The sequence below is a fragment of the Elephantulus edwardii genome, unplaced genomic scaffold (assembly GCF_000299155.1).
Source record: "Elephantulus edwardii isolate Elephantulus edwardi_28Jun2011 unplaced genomic scaffold, EleEdw1.0 scaffold00015, whole genome shotgun sequence".
NCBI classification, from domain to species: domain Eukaryota; kingdom Metazoa; phylum Chordata; class Mammalia; order Macroscelidea; family Macroscelididae; genus Elephantulus; species Elephantulus edwardii.
The window spans coordinates 8,055,243-8,078,270 of NW_006399765.1; the positions used below are offsets into that span (position 1 = coordinate 8,055,243).

General features: G+C 41.5%; 1 protein-coding gene across 1 annotated transcript; it reads left to right on the forward strand.

The window, feature by feature from the left end:
• Positions 1-17,693: 17,693 nt before the first annotated feature.
• PROCR (protein C receptor, endothelial) lies at positions 17,694-22,153 on the forward strand. Its single transcript, XM_006881472.1, has 4 exons — positions 17,694-17,772; positions 20,497-20,748; positions 21,549-21,830; positions 22,038-22,153. Exons 1-4 carry the CDS (start codon positions 17,694-17,696, stop codon positions 22,151-22,153), a joined length of 729 nt encoding a protein of 242 aa, XP_006881534.1.
• Positions 22,154-23,028: the final 875 nt, after the last annotated feature.

A 23,028-nucleotide genomic window follows, 5' to 3' on the forward strand; every position in this document is an offset into this window, starting at 1 on the left:
GCTTGCGCGCCGAGAAAGTAAGTACTACCTTCCGGACTACAAGCTCCAGAATTCAATGGGCACAACAAGCCGGGCAAAAAGCATCCTGGGAAATATAGTCTCCGAATCCCAGATCAACGTGTCTTAAAGACAGTGGCTATTATTGTTACTATTTTTTTTATTGTTACTATTTTTAACTCTTGTTTTAATAACAAGTTATCCATTATTAAGCGCTTATTGTGTGCTAAAACCTACAGAGTACTTTAAATACATTTTCTCATTTTTTCCCGAACCACCTTATTTGTTGAGTACTTGAATATAAAGATGGAAATCATTAGGACTACTTATCCTCAGTCTTTCTTTACTTTTTATTAGCAGTTTATTATCTTGATGGTAAAAGACTGTAGCCCAATGAAATGTCAAACTTGAACATTAATTTTGAAGAGACTCTCTTTGAGCTTCAATTTCCTGCTCTAAAATGTGAAAATTAACAATGCCTCTGATATTGCTGGGGATTAACTAGAATAAACTCGTTGCCAGCGAGTTTCCAAGGCCTTGCTTGCTGAAACTGAGGAGGCCCTGAAGCACTTGCTGCAGAACATCTAGGACTGTAGTCTACAATATGGATTGAAACTCAACATCAAAAAAACAAAGATTCTCACCACTGGGCCAATTAGCAGCACCATGATAGATGGAGAAAAGGTTGAGGTTGCTAACAATTACAGCTTGCTTGGCAACACAATCAATGCACCAGCAGTCAGGAAATCAAAAGAGGAATGACACTGGGGAAATCTGCTGTCAGGGACCTCTCCAGAGTACTGAGAAGCAAAAATATCAGTCTAGAGACTAAGGTTGCAGTTACTTTCAATGCATCAAAGAGCTGGACAATGACTAAGAATGACTGAAGTAGAATCGATGCCTTTGAGTTATGTTGTTGGAGAAGAATCTTGAACATACCATGAACCACCAAGAAAACAAATAGTTCTGCTTTAGAGAAAGTGAAACTGAGTGTCTCCTTGGAGGCTAGGATTTTGAAGCTCTGTCTCACATACTTTGGGCACGTGGCCAGCAGGAAGCTTGGAGAAGTGTATCATGTTTGGAAGGGTGGACAGATGGTGTGGGAGAGGAAGATCCTGATGAGATGGATTGACACAGTAACTGGTGCAATGGAGGTAGGTGTGTCAAAGTCAGTGAGACTGGCTCAGAATAGGGCAGGCTTCAGAGCTGTTGTACATAGGGTCTCTATGAGTCACAGGTAACTAGATGGCACATAACAACAATCGTAAAGAAAGAAGACTGCCCATCATTCTCCACCAGAGTCCCTGGTGAAGACTCACAACTTTTGGTTAAAAGGACAACATGCTTTGGAGCTCCTGTAAGTGGAGTAATGAAGTCTAGAATTCTTGACACAATGACTGGTCTATATGAAGTGTTCAATAAACAGATCTGTTGTTCTTAAGGTCACTACGAGTCATAGTTGTGGCGATGGCACCCAACAACAACATTCTTTCTTTGAACAACCTGGAGACTTTTATCAGATTTAACCTACTTCAACTGATGAAATTTCCCCCTAGAAAACCATCATGAAGCACAATAAATCTGCAAAATAATACTCATATTTGTATTTTACTTTGTCAACAGAATAATAATAATAATAATAATAATAATAATGCTAATAGACAATACTTGATGTTATTGTTCTTGTTGTTGTTGTTTAGTGCCATCGAGTCGCAGGTGACTCATAGCGACCCTATGAAGGAGAGTCCTCGATGCTTGGGTGCCTTTCACCCTCTCTCCAGGTTCATAGGGTTTCTGGAGGCAAGCTATTATAGAAGTGGATGCCACTCCTCCTTCGACACTTGTTTAATCGGGGAGCTCCACCCCACTCTCAGTCCGCATTGGGTAGCCAACCATTAACACATTTGACACATCCGTGTCACAGTTTTCAGCCTCACAGCAACCACAAGTGACTGTGGGATGGCAACTTGTACACCAGGGCTATACAACCTAGAGGAATGTCTGAACAAAAACAATGAAAGAGTGGCCAGAGGGCCACAAACTAAAAGTCACCCACCTTTGTCTTGGTAACATCGTTTTCTCTTCACTGGGCCAGCTGATCTCTCTCTCTCTCTTTCTCTCTCTGTTGATATTTTTATACTTAACAATAGCAAGAATTTTTATATCACATATGTTGTAGAACTCTGGTAGCCCAGTCTGTAGGTTACACTGCAGCTCCGAAGAAGATATACAGGCAATCTCCTACTGTGAGATTTACAACCTCTGACATCTGCTGTTGGTTAGCTATGAGTTGTTTCCTACAATGACAATGAGTTTGTGGTTTATTTTTTTATGTTTCAGGCACTCTTCTTAGCATTTTACATGTATCAACACCATTAACCCTTACCACAACCCACTGGGGCACAACTCTATCATCACTGTAGACAAAAATATTTAAAAAAAAAAAAAATTAAGCAGAGATGTAAAAACTAAAAAGGAAAAATAAAATGTTATGGATTGAACTGTGTCGCTCAAAAATTTATGTTGAAATCCTAAGCCCCATACCTGTAAGGAACCTGTTTACAAAAGAGGAGTTTTCTTCTGCTGCATTAATGATGTTGTATCAGAGTAGAATGGATCCTCAACTAATCACTTTTTAATTACAGAGTAGATTAGACACAGAGAAACACACAGCAGGAAGTCAAATGCCAAAGATCACCAAGGTTTGCTGGCAGATATCAGAAAGAGAGGTTCACAGAAGGAAATGACCCGGCCAAGACCTATGCTGAACTTTTCGCTTTCAGAACTGTGAGGCAATAAATTTCTGTTCTTTAAAGTCATTCACTTGTGGTATTTCCGTCTCAGCAGCACTGGTAAACTAAGAAAAGAAGTTTAGTCACTTAATATCTCACATTAATAAGGAGTGAAAGGGGCTCTAGTAGCCTACTGGGTATGTGTAGTTATACTGCCAACGTAAGGGCAGGCAGTTCAAATCGACCAGCTACTCCTTAGGAAAAAAGATGAGCAGTCTCCTCCCAGGGGATCTACAACCTCTGAAAACCCACTGGACAGTGAAACTGTAAGTAGATCCCTATTCAACAGCATATAAAAAAACAACAGTAAAAGAGTGTAGCCAGAATTTGGAACCAGGCTGCCTCTACTGGATTGATGAAATTATAGAGGGTAAAATGAATATATAAGTAAAAAATCAAAATCCAATCCACATAAGACAAAATCCAAGGGAATTAACAGTAAGGATCTGATCAAGCTGCCTTCTGTGGGGTCCTTGATCATTAAGTTCATGTGATTCTAGGATCAACATTTCTTTATACTGGGAAAGTCAGATAAAGAGAAAATAGACTTCATTTCTCTGATGTCAGAAGCCAAGACACTGCAGACTCCCTTTGGCCAGTAAAGAATTTAGCAAGGAAATATCTGGGAAACCCTTTTGCATCTAGAAGTCAAATAGTTTGAACATATTCTTCCCACTCCCAGAGCTTACACACTACATACTTTGCCCAGAAATAGCTTGTCTAATGCTGGGAAATTTCCCATCTGTTGCTTTGTAGAAATACTTGAATCTCCTCTGTCCCCAGCATGTCCAAACATTTAGATCAATGACTCCCTGGTCATAGCCTCAAACCACATTTCATAAGGCTCATGAACTCAGACCTATGCCTAAATATGCCTAGAAAAGCCACAGCCATCCTGGTTATATTTAGGCAAAAGCACAAAATTGGAAGTTAACACAAGATGGTCTCAGAACCTGCTCAATTCCATGTCCTGAGCTGGATTAGAGTTATTTGAGATCATAGTCTTGAAAATGGTGACTATGTGCAACTCAACATAAAAACAGTAATTCTAGGTGCGCTCTGGTGGCCTAGTGGCAAGGAGGTGTACTGCAATCCCAGAGGTGCATGGTTCAAATCCACCAGATGCTCTGCTGGAGAAGGAGGAACAATCTCCTCCTGTACCAGTCAGATCTGATTTGACGGCACACACACACACACACACACACACACACACACGAAATAAAATAAAATTTTAAAAAAACAAACAAACAGTAATTCTATATCATAAAACAAAGAGATCCAACAATATTCTGACTTTCCATGTGCTGTCTTCTTCACGGTCTTTTTGAAAATACTTAATTTTTTCAAAGAAAATAATCTTATTGGACAGGGAGGAGGAGGATGCCTGCTTTGCTGACTCCCAAAAGAGTTACTTCTTCCTGTTTGATGATAAAGATCCCAGCCCTCCCCAGCCCATACTAAGGAGGTAAGATGGCAGGGTTTTCTAACAAATTGTGTTAAGTCGGAAAGAAGAAAAATGTCTACTAAAATGGAAAACTTTTCAGCAAACATCTGTTGAGGACCTACAATAACCTATTGAACTCTAGGCAGCTCAGGTTGTGTAGCATGTAGAGAGTTGTGCTGCTAATTTAAAGGTAGCCCTGCTCCATCAGTTCGAATCCACCAATGGTTCTTCAGGAGAAAGATAGGCAACCTCCTCTCTTGTGATTTTTAGACTCAGAAAGCCAAATGGAGGGGCTGATAGAAGATCGGTTGTAAGTTGGTTTGGACTTGATGATAATGAGTGAGTGAATGGAACTCCCCTTTTCTAGTGGTAAGAAAAATCACTCAAAACTTGTTACTAAGGGGGAAAAAATATTATGTAACCATTTGATGTTCTGATAAGTACTAATTAAGAGTGCTAAGAGTCATATGTTTGTAAAGGGAAATTTATCTTTATTTACACAATCCACTATATCAACATGTTTGAGAATCCTCTAAAATGATAAAATGTGACAATTTCCTACTCTGTTCCAGAAGATAACGCCAAAGGTTATGTTTTTATTACCCTGAAAGATATTAACCCATTTGTCATATAATTTAACAAGATAGAAGTACATCTTATTTCATAGTTCCTTTTTCTTTTCTATTGACTATTTAAAAATCCCATTTTTACATTCTGTTTTGAACTGGTTGTGTCATTTTGCTAACCTCCTCATCAATAAGGTAAATAAAACTTTGGGCCAATACCATCTACACAAGAATTGTTTGGGAATTTTTTAACATGCTGAGAAGTATCCTTTCCATTAGGCATTAGACTCTTAAGTTTAGCAATTTATAAATCTATGATACACCTTTGAAATCCTTCCTATTCTAGCTTCATTTTCTTTATGAGAAAACTGACTTTCTCAGAGTCAGTTATGTGCCTGGTACTATGCTGATCATAATTCTCTCCTCTGTGTATGTGTTCATTCATTTCATAAATATCTATCCTGAGAACTTACTAAGTACCAGGCCTCTAGGCCTGAATGTACCTAGGTCCATAGGTAATAAGTACCTAATCTCTACTAGGCTCTTTCATTGCTGTCAAGTCAGAAGTGACTCACAGGAGACCTTCCACTAGGTATCAGAGGCTAAATAAATCACACATGAGATTGTCCGTTTGTCTCCCAAGGAGCCACTGGTGTATTTGAACAGCCAGAGAGGTGCAGCCATTGGGTCAGCTGTACAACTTCCTGCAGACTACACCACCCGAGTTCCTGGAAATACAGAAATTTTAGAATACAGTCCCTGTCTTCTTGTAGTTTTTGGACAGTAAAGACAGATACATAGGCAATTTCTGCAAAAATGGTGTGGGTGTGGCATCGGCTACCACTAAGTTCATAAGGGGTAGAATCATCATTGATATCAGCCTCCTCAATTTCCAACCTTTTTTTTACCCAATTCTGACACTATTTGTTCTTCTCACAACACTCTCTTTTCTGCTAAGTTTGCTAAATCAATAATTTGTTGCAATGGGCACAAAGGGCCCATAAATTATACAGTCATAGGGTTTATTAGTGAAGTACTAGGTTACTAGGAGTCCAAATACCTTCTTTACATTGTTACTGTGTACCGTAGAGTCAGAACCAACCCATTGCTGACTCTCCAGTGGGTTTTCAGAGGTAGGTAGTTAATCGCAAGGGAGGGGCTTGCCCATCTTTCTCCCTCAGAGCAGCTGGTGGTTTCAATCGCAGGGCAGCTTCTTACCACCAAGGCCACCACAGTTCTCTACCAGTAAGTTATCTAGTTCCCTTACTGAACCACAAACACCTCACATTTGCATAATCCTCTCCTCCCGTGCAATTTATAAACAGAAGAAAATATCTTCTTTGGGCAGGGGAGGGTTTTCTTAAACAAGGCAAAAAGGTAATATAAGTGAAAAGGCTGAAAAATTTGACCAACTAGGAACTAATGTGTATATAAAGGTAATAACATTTATGTACTCTGTGTTCAGGAAACCAAGAGAAGGCTTGGCTGAGAATGGAAAACATGGGAAGATAAGACTGGAATGATGGGCAACTCCTGAACACTAGGCTCTCACCATTTATGGGTAGAAAATTGCACCTATCCTGCTTTTGTTGTTGTTGTTATGTGCCTTAGATTGCAACAACTCATAGCAATCCTATAAAACAGCTTTGAATCTTGCCCTTCGTGAGCCATCAGACCATTTCTGATATACCTGACACAGTCACTGTGCCAATTCATCTCATCCATGGTCTTTCTCTCCTGTGTTGACCCTGCCACCTTTCTAAGCATGATGTCCTTCTCCAAGGACTGGTCCCTCCTGGTCATATGCCCAAAGTATGTGAGACAGAGCTTCGAAATCCTTGCCTCCAAGGAGCAATCTGGTTTTGCTCTACACCCCAGCCCTCCTGCTTCAGGGACAATTCTCTTTGCTGTTCCAGAATATTCTGGGTTCTTTGTAGGAATCATCTTATTTATCCTTAGAGAAGAGTCTGTTGTTATCGCCATCATCATAGTGACCCTATGAACAACAGATCTGAACCTTGCCCTATCATGTGAGGATAGAATGGTTAAGTGGTGAAGAAAGAATGTTGTGGGGTCCCATTCACCAGTATTTTAGTTCCAGCTCTACCTTTTACTGAGCATCTTCAAGTAGATCAATGTGATGCTCTGAGCCTGTGTCCTTGTCAGTAAAACAAAAATGATGACTCTTTGTTCATACCTTTCAGAGGGCATCAAACCCCATTCTCTGCCATGGAGTTAAATTCAATTCATAGCAGAATTGCCCCATAGGATTTCCAGAGTTATAAACCTTTATCAAGGACACTGCTTCATCTTTCTCCCACAGAGCAGGCTGGAGGATATCAACCACCAATCTTTACGTTAGCAATTTAAACCACTATGCCCCCAGGACCCCTTTATAGGACAATTTATCTCTCTCTCTTTTTGTCATCAAATCAGAACCAGCTCATAAGGAACTCTCCAGCAGGTTTCTAGAGGCTGAAAATCACAGGGAAGGAAATTAGCCATCTTTCTCCTGAAAAGTTGCTGGTAGATTGGCACCACAACTCCCTACTGACGAAGGCCACCAGAGCAGCCTCACAGGGCAGTGTGTCATTGTTATTCTGTGCCACTGAGTCAGAACCAACTCATAGCTGACCCTCCAGTGGGTTTTCAGAAGCTGTAAATCAATCACACAGGAGGAGATTGCCCATCTTTCTGCTGGTGGATTCAAACTACTTTCCTTTGGGTTGGCTGTGCAGCACCCTACCAACTAAGCCCCCTCATAAGACAATAGTGAGAATAAAAGGTGTGTTCTCTGCTGACCTTGTTCACTGTAATCTCTCATTAATGTGTTATTTTTATTATTCAATCTCTTAAGGGGAAAAGGGTCTCTGAAGGGACCATTAATTTGCCTGTCTTTAGTAGCTAACAGAGGAGGGAAGTGACTGGCCTTTTGAAGTCCAGCTGGGCCAGTGCCAGTCCTTAGCTCAGCCCACCTCCAGGCCCTGGCAGGCCTCTCCTCACTGACTGGGGCTACACTAGCTCTGGTCCCCTCTCAGTTTCCTGTTGCCCTTATCTACCCCCTGCATGTGCTCCCTGGAGTGGGAAATGCTACTGCTCGCTTCCTTTACTTCCCTTCGCTCAATCAGGCGCCCATTCTTTAGGCTTCAGTCAAATCGCAGCTGCTGGCTGAGTGCCCAACTGTGATTCTCAGTCCCTCAGCCACCCAGACCACAGGCAGTTTAGGCTTCAGGTCCAACTACCTTTCACTCCTCTCCCCTACTCCCAACTTTGGGTTCCTAAAGGGAAAATGGGGTACTCCTCAAGCAGCTCCCACTCACCAGCTGCCCCATCTATCCTCTTTGACATCAAATTCCTGCTCTGCACTTCTAAGCTGTGTAACCTTTCATTTGCTCATCTGTGCCATGTTGCCTGGTGGTGTGTGCTCCAGAGAAAGCAATGAATTCAAATATTGCTGCTTAAAAGTTTGCTTCACTCCATTTCATTTATACAAAAGATCTACATTAGCATTTGGTTTCTGTTAACTGAAAGAAATCTGAAGATGATTTTCTATTTTTTTTTAAAGTCAAAAAGGGAAACTAGTGTTTACTGTTGTTTTGCAGTGAGCCGTTAAAGAGGCAGAGCATGCATGCCCTGAGCAGCCAGCAAGAGTGGCAACATCAAGCTCCTTCTCTGAGAACTACACTGAGTATCCCAGCATCATGTTGCTGGAGCTCTGAACCATGTCTATGAACACTATATGTTAGAGTTTGCTTAGATTTTATATGTTATTTGTTATAATTTGGCATGCTATTTTTTTTCTGGGAACACTGAAAAAATTCTCATTAAGATATAAATGATGACATTTTGGCTTACCCAAAGTTTCACAAAGGGAGTTCTGGTGGCCTAGTGGTAAAAGAATACCAGAAGAATGCCTTGTATTGACTATACAAAGCTATCTGATGATGTGGATCACAAGAAGCTATGACCAACATTGAGAAGAATGAGAATCTCAAAACACTTAATTGTACTTGTGAAATCTATATCTAGACAAAGAAACTGTTGTCTGAACAAAGCAAAGGAACACTGCCTGGTTTAAAAGCAAGCCAGGTGTGTGTCAAGATGCTATGCTTTCTCTATATTTATTCAATCTGTATGCTGAGTAAATAATGCGATAGTTGGGCTTTATGAAGAAGAATGTGGTATCAGGATTGGAAGAAGACATTATGCAGATGATACAACCTTGCTGGCTGAAAGCAAGAGGATTTGATGCCCTGCCCTTGCTACAGCAGAAAATCAAGGATTAGAGCCTTCAATATGGATTACCTCTTAACATCCAGAAAAGAAATATCCTCACCACTGGGCCAATAAGTAACATCATGACAAATAGAGAAAAGATTGAAATTGTCAATTATTTCATTTTACTTGGATACCTTCTTAATGATATCCCTTGATACCAACAGTAAAACAAATAGGAGACATATAGCTTTAGGACAATTTTCTGTCAAAGTCCTGATGAGCAATGATGTCAATTTAAAGACTGAGGTGCACCTGATTCAAGCCTGATTCGGAGTATATGATATGCATCTGAGGGCTGGACAATGAATAAGGACAACAGAAGAAGAATCGGTGCCTTTGAGTTGTGGTGTTGGAGAAGAGTACTGAATATCCCATGTACTGCCAAGAGAAGAAACAGATATGTCATGGAGAAAGTGTAGTCAAAATGCTACTGAGAGGTGAGGATGGCAAAGCTCTGTCTCACATACTTTGGCCATGTTGTTAGGAAGGGCTATTCCTTGGAAGGGGATATCATGCTTGGAAAAGTGAAGGGTCAGTAAAGGAGAGAAAGACTCTCAATAAGATGGGTTGGCACAGAGACAGCAGCCATGGGCTCAAATGTGTTTGAGACAGTAAAAATGGTGCAGGATAGAACAAGATTCAGATATATTTTTCATAGGGTCACTATGAATAGCACTAAACTGAAGAGCACATTACAATAACAGTGGTAAGGAGCTGCACTGTCAACTCAAAGGCATGTGGTTCGAATCCACCAGATGTTCCTCAGGAGAAAGATGGACAGTCTCTTCCCATACTACATACAGCCTCTGAAAACCCATTAGAAGGTCATCTATGAGTCAGTTCCGACTCCATGGCACACAAGAACAACAAAGGCTTCATAGGAACACTCTACTTTTGGCTAGTGGGGAAACCCATATAGAAGCCTTACACACTACATGAATTTCTGATGTGTTTTATAACATGTCCAAAACTCTATGAGCTTTGATAAATGTCAATAGTTGTAGATGGGCTTCAGGCCTTTTGTTCATAGAGTCGCTGTGAGTCATGATCAACTAGAAGGCAATCAACAATAAGAACAACAATATAGTAAACATCTAAATATGTTGAGAGTTTGTGTCTAGAAAAGTATTGATAGTGGGTCAGCAAAATTTTTTCCCGAGACTCAGTGTGGTGAATTCATTTTGGTATTAGAGGGATGTGAGTTCAAATGATAACTTATATGTTTTGATCTCAGGTAAGTCACTAATATCTCTGAGTCTCAGCTTATTAGCCAAATGATGACAATAATTAAACCTACCGCACAGGGCTGGCATAAGGATGACATGAAATCATTTATGTAAAGAATTCAAAAACACTGTAAACACACAAGTGTTACCTATAATTATCGGCATAGTTGCTTCTACTACTTCATTTCCAGGGCTTCTGATTTCTGAGGAGGGTGAGAGTGAAACAGATGTTACTGTCTACCTTTGTCCACGGCAGGTCTTAGCCTGGTGAGAGCAACCTCTCTGATAAGTTCTGCAGTAGCTTCACTTTACTCCAGTCACCCTGACCCTATCTGCTTACACTGAAGAGGCATGTCAGCCACTCAGTTCTAAACTAGTTTGATCATATATTTCATTGCCCTCCATCAAAAAGCATCCTTTGGATCATCAAGGAGAAAGAAAGGCAAAACAAAAAGATGCATCACCTCCCTGGGAATGCGTCAGATAAAGACAAAGGAAAACGGGCACTAAACAGGCACTAAGTGTCATTTTATCCCCAGTCTTCTGACAAGGCTAAGGGGTGGGGGTGGCAAGAATGTCCAGCAAGGGAAATCTCATGCACTGATGGGAAAATAAATTGACACAATCTTTTTATGTGTACAAGTTTGGCAATAGTTAATAAAACTGAAGATGCTTATGTCCTGTGACTCAGCAATTCTACTCCCAAGTTTGAAATATAGAAATTCTCCCACAGATGCTCAAAAGGAAATGCGTTGGTAGGGGCCATTGAGTTGGCCCCTGACTCACAGAGACTGCACGCACAACTAACTGGAACAATGTCACCAGGCCTGTGATTGATTGCAGATCACTTCAGTATAATCCATACGGTTTTCATTAGCTTGACAGAGGACAGGGTCCAAAGCTATTTCCTAAAACAGTCGAAGAAAAATATAAGAAAGGCTGAGTGAATATTCTTTAGTTGATACTGCAATCGTTTGTCTATTTCCTGTACTGAATAACTTGGAGTTGCTGTGATACTGAACACTGTGCCATAGTCATGTCAAATACCATAATGGTTACCCATCGTGTACAATGTTTGGAGGAGCTTCCAGATTGATTCAGGTTGGGAAGCAGGCGTGGCATCCACTTCCTAAACCACATGCCTCTGGAAACTCTATGAACTTGGAGAAACGACGATAGTTGTGGAAAGGCATTAAGTCTTGTTCAGAGTTGCTATGAGTTGTGCTCCACTCAACGGCAATCAACAACAACAACTAGCAGGTGCGGAAACCACTCATCCTGATGACCCATCTTATTTAAGTTACTAACCAGAATCTGTCTTTGAACATCCAGTTTTGTGCTAAGAAGTTTCAATCAATTTTCTGGAAAATTCTTGGAATTTCTCAACTCCCTTAATGAATAAATATGGAGACCTAATCCACTGAGACCCCTTAATAATCTGGTTGGTTTTCCATGTTTGGTGATTTGTGATGTGGGTTCCGTTACTGCCAATCCACATTTCCCTTCTCAAAGTTTTTTTTTTTCTTTTTTTAACAAATACTTTACTGTGTGAAAAAAAAAAATTATTCTAGTCTCCCACTTGGCCATTTCTTGCCAGTGGGAAAAACTTCTGACTCCTTTCCAAAGGGAAGAGCCTTCCTGGCAATGAGCTGATTTTCCGAAGCAGATAAGTGGGGGCCTTTCTTCCTCATTCAACGGTCACGAAGCTCTGCTGAAGTCAGTTCAGCATTGAAGAAGCATGTGAACCTCTTCTGATGGATAGTGGTTGTGTATAAGCAGCATTGGCTGAGAGCTGGCCCCAGCTCCCACATAGAAGGCCAAAAAATCTACCATGGATGGAACCATTACTTCCCCCTTGCACAAAAATATGTACACTTTCATACTACTTGTGTGAAATGAAAAGTATACAAAAATACCAATATATGTTGCTTAGGGAAGTATGTGTATACAGTATAAAGTACATAGAAATGCAAGGAAATGAAAAAAAAAAAAGAACTGCAAGGAAATGAAAAATAGCAAATCCTGACTGGTAGTTACTTGGAGAAGGAGATTGGTAAGGATGCCACACAGGAAGAGCCCACAAAGGCTGTATTTATACTGGTTGAGGTTTTATATAATTTTTTATCATATGCAATACATGGTGATGGGGACATTGGTGTTTGTAATGTGATTCTTAAAACATGAGATAATTTTTCAGATATGAAATATATTTCATACTTTTTTCAAGTAAATGACAATTAAAAAATGGTAATGATTTAAATTCTGCTTTTCCTGAGCCCTAATCTACAAAAATAACACACCTGTTTTTCTGGTTATATCATTTTGGTGACCTGGGGGAAAAAAAAATATTTTCGTGGTATTTCTTGGCTAGTTTGCAGCACTTTAGAGTTCAAAGACTGGAAATTCCAGGACATGTTTAGTTCAGAGACTGAAGACATATCCAGGGTTTGGCCTATATTCCACTATAACATTACCTGTCCCTCGTGGGAGAAAGACATAGAACAAAAAGCTGAAGTCCTCCTCAAGGCTGTATTCAGTCCCCTTCCCCAGACTCTATTCTCAGTTTGGTATGCACTCTGCTGCACTTCTTCCTATGTATGGGCAAATGTCTTCACAGTTATTGCAGGCCCAGGCAGTGTTTCATTCTGTTGCAGGGCGTCACTGAGTCAGATCTGATTCGATGGCACCTCACAACAACATATGCAAATATTGGAGTCCCTGAGTTGTGCAAATGGTTAATGTGTTCATCCAAAAGGTTAGCAGTTCGAGTCTACCCAGAAATGCCTCAGAAGAAAGTCCTGGCAATCTACTTCTGAAAACTCAGCCATTAAAAACACTATGAGGTAGGGGAAAGTTGGGAGAGGGGAAACCAAACCCCAATAAACTATGGGTGGGAAGGAAGGGGAAAGAGTGATATTACATTGAGGTAACTGTGACCAATGTCATTAAACAAAATGTTGAATGGACAACTAATATGCTCTATAATCTTACACCCTATTACAATTAAAAAGAAAAATATAAAAAAAAAAGAAAAATATCCAAACAAACAGAAAAATCTATGTAGCATAGTTCTACTCTTATATACTGCAATGCAAGGGGTTGTCATGAGCTGCAATTAACCCAGCAGCAAATGATTTTCTTTACAAATATACAGATACAACATGAAGATAGAATTATACAAATATACAGATACAACATGAAGATAGAATTATACAAATATACAGATACAACATGAAGATAGAATTATAGATGTATTACTTAGACAGAAGTTAACATTAAGAAATTAACATTTCTTAATAGATATAATTAAGCTATTCATATTTATATTGTTCCATAATTTCTTCTTTCATTTACTGGCTCATCGGTAGAGCTCCATGTCAATACAACGCTCAGTCTGTGTCTGCAGTTGGCTGAGTCTCTCTACTGGACAGGTAGGAACTGGTAGGGTATTTCACTATGTGGATGTATCCTCATTTACTATTTATAATTTTCATTTTAATTTAAACATGAAGTATCTGAACACAATCTGGGTATAAAAATGTAAAAAAAAATAGATAATATGATAAAAACCTTCACAAGACAGAATAATAAAATCTTTCACAAAACCACTTCATTTGCATCCAAATATACACATTTATACACACTTCATCCAGGGTCATTCCTGGAGAAAATCACTACTATGTGTGACATCATCCTTCCAGATTCACTAACTCTCATTGAAAAAAAAGGTGGTTATTAGAATAAACCTAAAATTCCTTATTAAAAATAAAAAGGTTACCTTTATTGGACCAATACAGATTAAAGAATTCCTTGATATTATTGTTCTGAGGTACTCTATAAATTTGGACTTAATCTCACTCCTAGAGGTCATCTTTCAGTAAAGAATAGGTGTTGCCATTATTATGTACCATTGAGTAGGATCCTTCAGCCAGTTTTCAGGGGCTATAATTGCAAGGGAGAAGAAACCACCTGCCTTAGAAAGATCAGCTCATAAAATATCATCCATGAGTATTTAGTTACTTTTAAATAATCATCCATGTAAGACAAAATGGTCAATATTTATTCTGAAACAACAACGAGAATGTAAGGAAGAGCAGGGAAGCTAGATAAACAGAAACAGAACCACCAGAATGAAAATAATGAGAATGCTGACATACTGTGAAAAATGGAACTAGTGACACTGAATAGAAATAGACTGTATTGGAATTGTTAACTGAAAAGCATATTTTTTTGTGTAAACCTTCAACAATCTGCGTTATGCAGATGACACAACCCTGCTTGCTGCAACTGAGGAGGACCTGAAGCGCCTGCTGCAGAGTGTCAAGGACTGCAGCCTACAATATGGATTGAGGCTCAATGTCAAGAAGACAAAGATTCTCACCACTGGACCAATTGGCAGCATCAGGATGGATGGTGAAGAGATTGAGATTGTACACAGCTTTAGTTTGCTTGGCTCCACAGTCAACAGTCTTGGCACCAGCAGCCAGGAAATTAAAAGGCGCATTGCCATGGGAAAGTCTGCTGTTAGGGACCTCTCCAAAGTGCTGAAGAGCAGTGGCGTCTCTCTGGAGACTAAGGTGCGTCCGATACAGGCCATGGTCTTCGCAATCACCTGTTATGCATCAGAGAGTTGGACAATGACCAAGGAGGATAGAAGGAGAACTGATGCCTTTGAGCTGTGGTGCTGGAGAAGAGTATTGAGAATACCATGGACTGCTAGGAAAACAAATAGATTTGTCCTGGAGAGGGTTAAACCGGGTGGCTCCTTGGAGGCAAGGATTCTGAGGCTCCGTCTAACTTACTTTGGACATGTAGTGAGGAGAGACCGGTCCTTAGAGAGGGACATCATGCTTGGGAGGGTGGAGGGACAGCGCAGGAGAGGAAGGCCCTCTATGAGGTGGATTGATTCAGTGACTGGGATAATTGGGATGGGAGTGTCAGAGACAGTGCGATTGGCACAGGACAGAGCGGAGTTTAGGGCTGTTATACATAGGTTCGCTATGAGTCGCAGGCGACTCGATGGCACATAACAACAACAACAACAAACCTTCAACAAAAATACAATAATTTTTATACAACTATTTATGTAGGACAATCTGGCACTTCCTCAAAAAGTTGGAAATTCCAGATGCTCTGCTGAAGAAGGAGGAGCAATCTCCTCTTGTGCCAGTTGGATCTGATTCGACGTTACAAAAAAAAAGCTGGAAATAGAAATACCATTTGACTCAGCTATCCCACTGCTAGGTATACAGTGCAAAGAAATCAGACCTGTGACACAAACAGACATATACTCACCCATATTAATCACAGCTTTATTCACAACAGCAAAGAGATGGAAACAGGCCAGGTGTCCATCAACTGAATGGTTAGAGAAAAGATGGTCCAGTCACACAATGGAATACTATTAAGCATTGGGGAAAAAAACCCAAATAACTTGTAAAACACCACATAATGTGGACGAGTCTGGAAGACATTATGCTGAAATATATCAGTCACAAATACTGCATGAGCCCACTACTGAAATAATAGGATCAAGACAGGGGTAGGGAGGGGGAAAGAGTAGCCAGATAATGACCCCTGCACTGGAATGGGTGAAAGGAAGGACAATCTGAAAGGGATGGACAACTGGAAACTATATGTATGCCAATTAATAGCCTGGAACAGGACAAGCATTACAAAGGGAACTAGGGGAGGGAAAGGAGAAAAGTGTGCATGAATGAGTGAATTAAATCAATCTCTTTGTAAACCTCCACTACAATAAAAAAAAGAAATGAGAGAAAAAGAATAGTTAAACTGCATCATTAAAAAAGTACAATAATTTTTTAAATAAAGATTGTAGTGTGGAGCTGCAACTACAAGCCCAGAGGCGCAAAGTTCGAATCCACCAGATGCTCTGCCGGGGACAATCTCCTTCTGTACCAGTCAGATCTGATTTGACGGTACACTCACACAAAAATAATAAAATAAAAATTTTTTAAAAAATATTGTAGTGTGGAATGTGCATTACACATGAATGGTTCAAAATTACACATAATCTTTATGCACATCACATCTGTCCCATTCAGTCATCTATTTGGCATATATTCATTGTTCTGCACTCTTCTAGGCACAGACATGTATGCAAATGATGGACAGCCTTGGCCCTCATGGAGCCTATTACACCCTGGCAGGACATGCAGACAATAAACCCTTAAACAAACAAGTAATACAACTTCAAGTAGCACTAAGTAACATGATGAAACAAAATGGGGAATTGATTGGGAGAGGGCATAACTACTGCAGAGGAATCCACAGTATGGATGTTTATAGTTTGAGGAGTGACTTTCAAACTTTTCTACTTGCTTCTATGGCGTGAGAAAGACATTTTACATTGTGATCCAAAACTCATAAGTAGAAACATACTAGAACACAAAATCAAGACACGTAATACATAATTTTTGGTGAACAGGAAGTTTTAAAAAATAATACTTACCCCCACTTACTAAGCACAATACATTAACATTTTCCATTCTGTTTAATTTTTAAAAGAGTAATAATGAATAATTATCCCCCAAAATCACAACTCATGTTTTCTATTTTTAAAAAAGTAAGGGGCTATTATGAAAATTTACTTAATTACTCACTAATGATGTAAAGCAACACTACTGATGTAAATCTGAACATCATTGCTTTATGTAACCAATCCTCTATTGAGATTTACATAGATTGTTCATACCCCCCAACCCCAACTACAAACAATGCTGCAGTGATCTGCTTTCTACTCATTCCATGACTATGTCTGAGAGCAGGATCTTTGGTTGTGTAATTGCCATTGACAGAGAAACGGCAGCCAGCACACTGGAAAACAGAATTCCAACCCAAGATCTGTCACCATCATGATGTGTAAACTTTGGGCAAATCCCTGCACCTCTGTGGGCCTCAGTTTTCCCCGTCACCAACCAGTTGATGTCTATACCCTGGAGTCAGTTCTAAACTGAAAGCAATGCCCCACCTCTTGACTCAGCTCTGGCAGCACTTCTCACCGAGCTTCTCCCCCTCTTTTCTGCTCCCTGATCCTTAGGGGCAGCTCTGTGAAGAGGTACAAGGCAGGTCTGGGCAGAGGGAGAGGAGCTAGGCGGGGCAATGGGAGGGGAGAGGGAGGTTGGTCCCCTAGTAGGAAATGAGACAGAGTAGGAATAACACTCTCAAAGTCTGACGCCCTCTTCTTCCTCCTCTCCTCTGGCCTCGTTCCAGCATCCTTTGCTAAGCCTCCGCCCCTTTCCAGTCTTCACTCCTCTCCTTAAACTAGGTTTCAGCTAGTCAAAGTTCCCTGCCTGCCTGCCTGACTGCCTGCCTGCCTGCCAGAGTCAGAGTCAGGAGCCCAAGCTGTGCAAAGAACCTCAGCCCCAGGATGCTGACAACATTGCTGCCACTGCTGTCTCTGCTGCTCCTGCCCAGCGGGGCCTTTTGTAGCCAGAAAGACACAGATGGTGAGTGCACGTTTCTTACTTCACTATAGTTTGGGAATAATTTCAACCTCTCTGGGTCCCTGAGTGAGATCAGGGAAAAGTTTCTCCCAGAGGCTGCATCTATAGCTGTCTAGGTCTCTCTACAGGGCAGTCAGGCCCAGGCTTTGGTGGCTGGTCTGTGCCCCAAAGCCAAGGCAAGGAGACAAAGTCCAGTTCCCTGGAAAACAGGAGATGGATGAGGCTAGGGAAAACTGGAAGAGGACTAGAAGAAAAGGTGACGGACTCGGCATGGAGGAGAAGAATGAAATCTGCAGAGGGAAAGATGAGAATGATGGTGGATGGTGGAAAGTTTAGGAAAGAAGGGAAGGCTTGGTGATGTGAAGAGAGCTGGAGGGAATGGGGAGACAGCAGAACTGATGGAAGGCTTAGAGGAAAGACAGATTGATAAAGGTGAGGCAGAAGGTGAGACTATGGAAGATGGAAAAAGAAGGTGCAACTGGGGAGGTGAAACTAGTGCGACAAAGCTATAGAAAAATGCTTGAGGGGTCATGTGGCTTGATGTGACCTTGTTTGAAAGAAGGGGAGTTACTGCCTTGCATTGTGATTGCATAGAGGCCTCCTTTATCTTTCCCCTCAATCCCAGTAGTTTCAGTTGTACCCCTTAGAAAGGGGGCAAATAACCAATATTCAATGTGTGCTCACTATGATTAATACATGCTGTCATCATTATGTGCCTTCGAGTCGGAAATGACTCATAATTGACCCTCCAGCAGGTTTTCAGAAGCAGTTAAGTCCCATTGGAGGAGACTTGTCCATCTATCTCCCTCAGAGCAGCTAGTGGATTCAAACTCTTGTGCCTTTGTGTTGGGAGTGCAACTCCTTACCACTAGGCCACCAGAGCTCCCTATGGTTAATACATATATTTAGTACTCACTAAGTTTCCACAAGTATGTAATATTATTATTTGCATTTTACAGAGTAAGAGCCTGGGTCACAAAGCAGTTAAGAAACTTGTCAAGGGTTATCCACAGAGATATATTTATTCAATGCTGCAGACTGAGTTTAACTTCTCAGATCAAACACCTGAGCGAGATACTCACACAGACTTGCCACCCAGACTCATTCCCTCCTCAAACATTCTTTGGAAACCAGCCCCAAGACAGACCTTTTGCTAGTACAGAAGGCAGAGATAATAGACACTAAACGGATAGTAACCTGAGTGTGCATGGGATGGCTGGAAGAGACAATCGTGTAGAATCCAGTGATACATGCATTCATACATAAGGATCTAACATCACTGAAACAGACCTACTGTGTCTTGGAGAGCAAAAAGAAAGTGTCTCCAAAGAGGAGAAATTCGAGCTGAGTCTTGAAGTATGACTATATCTGAGGTACAGAAAAAGGCAGGCAGAAACTATGACACGCTATTCACATGACAGCCAAATGGCAGCATGAGAAAGCTGCAGCAGTTTGACATCTGTAAGCAAGGGAAATCTCATCTCCTGTGATTTACAGCCTCCCATAAAATCGCTGGAGGGTCAGCTATGAGTAGGTTCCAATTTGATAGCAATAAAGCTGAGCTTTTTTGAAGCATGAGGAAGAGATTGTAAAAAATCTGCAGAGAAAAAAAAAATATCTGCAGAGGCTTTTTACCAGCAGTCTTGAATGCTGGACTGAAGACTTTAGATTTGATCCTGTGGACAGATATTCTGTAGCACAGCCACAAAACCAAGTGGTTACTGGGGTCATATCCCTGCATTAAACTTAGTTTCTCCTATTAACCATCATAGCCTGTTTCCCCATATAGAGTGGAGTTAATAATAGTAGCCACTGCATTAAACTGTTGAGAGGAAGGTACACATAATAAATAATATGTATGGAGGACTGAACACAGCGTAAGGTTCATAATAAACACTTCATAGATATTAGCTAACATTACAGATGGAGGAAAGGACGCTGGAGGACTTTAAGCAGGAGGGCATCAGGTACATAGAGACTTGAATCAAAGACAATGGGATGGAAAAGAAAAAAAAGGTAACACCCTAGCTTAGTGAGAACAGATGAGGAGGTGTGCTATCAACTCAAAAACACATAGCTCGAGTCCACTATCTGTTGCACGGGGTAAAGATGGGTAATCTCCTCCTGTGCAATTTACATCCTCTGAAAACCCGTTGGAGAGTCAGCTATGAGTTGGTTCCGACTGGATGGCAACGCCAGAGTGAGTGTACCAGAGCACTGGCCATAGGGTTGGATTTTTTGGTTTTGGTTTAGGTTTGTTGTTTGTTTGTATTTAAAGTAATGGGTTGTCGTATTTAGTCTAGCAAATAGATGTAAAAACGTTGCATCAGGAATCAACAATAAGGTTTTATTTGCTAATAATATCATTAAAATAAGTTCCAATGATGGGGAGTAAAAGTGATGGAATGAGGATTCTATTGTAGGTCAGGAATTGTTGACCAATCAGAAATGGGGGTAGAAGAGAAACAACTGATTCCTTCACCCACTGGATGCTTTACTGTGGAGGGATAAAGAGCTTCTGCTCTTTAGACTTCAGTTTCCTCATCTGTAAATTGAGGATAATAATCTGTCCTGTCATCTTCCCAGAGTGACTATAAACGCTATATGGGAGCGAGGGCACTTTATAGTTTGTGAAGGGCCGGAAAGGTGGGCAGTCGGCCTCTGGGCAGGGGGTTATTATATCTGGCTGCCCGCCGCACAGCCCCACGCACTGACTTCTACCCTCAGGCCAGCGAAGCCTCCACATCTTCCAATATGCCTACTTCCGCGACTCCTCTCACGTGTGGCACCGCGGGAACGCGTCGCTGGGCGGGCTAACAACACACGTGCTGGAAGGCCCGGGCAACAACGTCACGATCAGCCAGCTGCAGCCCTTCGAGGATCCAGAGAAATGGGCGCGAACAGAGCAAGGCCTGCAACGCTACCTACGAGAATTCTCTAGCTTAGTGCTGCTGGTGCACCGCGAGCGGAGACTGGTTTGTAGGTGTCCGCGCGCTGGCCCGGGATTGGACGGGGCGGAGCTGGAATAGAAGGACCAGCCCTTCCCGATGGGAGGTGGAGCCTGTGGGTGGGACGCGCAGGGGCGAGGCCTCGTGTCTGGGCCTATCGCTGTGGGCGTGGCCTGGGGGCAGGACTGCTTTGAGGTCCTCTGAGGTCCCTCGGGTCTTTGAGTGGCAGCAGCCGCTGATTACTCTGGGTTGGAGTAGAATAAGATGTCCTTGTCTGGTATCCTAATAGACGTGGCCCCTCCTTCAGGCCCGATTCCGGCTGGCAGAACCTCTGGGCGGAAGGCCCCCATGACATTGACTCTACTAGATATCTGAAAGTTCACTGAAAACTCCGTACGCTTTCCCTATCAATTCTCTGGCTCCTTTCCCTCGAGGACCCAGTCTTTTCGCTTCACAAACACACCCTCCAACACTTTATTCTCAATCCTCCAATCACTTCTCACAAAAACTGAGTACTGTAGCTCTCAACTCTCACAACCTCTAACCCTTTTTCCGCAAAAACCCCAATTCCTTCCCAAATTCCCTCTCCCTCACATCCTAGCCCTGCAACTCCTTTACTTCGTAATCTCTTCTTTTCTTCATAGTTCTTAGTACCCTCTCTCTTGTCGTGGATCCCTCAAACACTTCCCCCCATTATTCCCTGACCCAGAATTTGCTCAACGCCACTAACCCTTAGCAGGCAACCCCTGCCACGTTCTTTCCCCCTTGTGGTCCTACGCTATACTTGGCATCCTCTATATACAGCCCCTGACCCTAAGCTTCCCTCCCCAGTTCCTCTGATAATCCGCTGCTTCCTGGGTTGTGAGCTGCCTGAAGAGGGTTCCAATGCCCACATCTTCTTTGAAGTGACTGTGAATGGGAGCTCCTTTGCCAGTTTCCAGCCAGAGACAGCCTTATGGATAGGACATTCCAAGACATTGTCCAGAGTAGCTAACTACACCCTGATGACCCTCAATGCCTACAACCGAACTCGATACGAACTGCGGGAGTTCCTGCAGGACACGTGTGTGCAGTTCGTACAAGAATATACGACAAAGAAAAATGGTACGATGGGCCAGGAATGGGTCTGTGTTTGGGGTAAGTGGCAGATTCCAGGAAAAGGGATGGATACTTGGAACAACAGAAGGCCCAGGGCCTCAGTCTGGGATAGTGCACAGCTTTAGACATCTAGCATAATGGGCAGAAATCTCTTGCGATTTTACTCAACCGTGGGCTCCTTGGAAGCATACTCTTAAGGTTAATTCTCTGCATATTCTGCAGGAAGCCAAACAGGCCGTTCCTACACCTCGCTGGTCCTGGGAGTCTTGGTGGGCAGCTTCATCATCACCGGTGTGGCTGTGGGCATCTTCCTGTGCACAGGTGGACGACGGTGTTAATTACTCTCCAGCCTTCTCTGAGAAAGTGCTGAACTGGGGACTGTCAAAGGGCCGTCTCAGCTCACTGGAAAGCCAGACTCCTCAGCTGGGCCACAATATCCCAGAAAGTTTGGAGTAGAAGCTCCACCCACCAAGGAATTTGATGCGGGAGAGAGGCCAGGTGGGCAGAATATTTCATTTGCTAACAACCTAAGAACTTGTGTACTTTCCTGAGTTGGACTGAGAAGTAAATGCTTATCTATCTGTGTGGAAAATAGATGATGAAGTTGGGTAAGAAGGTCTATGGCCCAGTATCCAAAACCAGAATCACTTGAAGCATTTAAAACACAACCAGATAAAACAAACCCTCCAAAACCAAAATAAATATGTGATGTTTCCAGATGTGTTAGACTTGGGAAGGCACAATGATGTAGTTAGGGTAAATTGAGAAACTAGTAGCAATGTAAAAACCCAAATAATATGAGAGCATGTAATTATTAATAAATTTATTTATAATAGTAATAATAAATTCTTTACTTATGTATAAGACATTGTGGTTTTTACTGATTTATAAGACTTCTAGAAAAGTAACCTGTCCCCTTTGCTTTTACTTCCTCATATCGTACTCACTCTTCAACCCACTGCTGTCTGACTCAGAGTCTAAACTACTCCAAAGTAACTTCTAATTGTCAAACCTTCAACTATGGTGATGTCTGCAACTTTTAACTTTTTGGACTAACACTGTTGTGTCACCTAACTTTTGAAAAACAATTTTCCTATTTTTTTAAACTATCTGTTCTTTTTCATTACTTCTGACTATGCCATTTTACTTTGACCCTAGAAATGTTGATTTATGAAGAATCTCGCACTTTGACTATTTTTTCCTCCATTTAACT

Excerpts from the sequence above, each read along its gene's own strand:
- PROCR (XM_006881472.1), top strand. The coding sequence starts at position 17,694 with ATGCTGACAACATTGCTGCCACTGCTGTCTCTGCTGCTCCTGCCCAGC. Across the intron at positions 20,749-21,548 it reads CCGCGAGCGGAGACTGGTTT|TTCCTCTGATAATCCGCTGC; the intron begins GTAGGTGTCCGC and ends TTCCCTCCCCAG. Across the intron at positions 21,831-22,037 it reads AAAGAAAAATGGTACGATGG|GAAGCCAAACAGGCCGTTCC; the intron begins GCCAGGAATGGG and ends CATATTCTGCAG.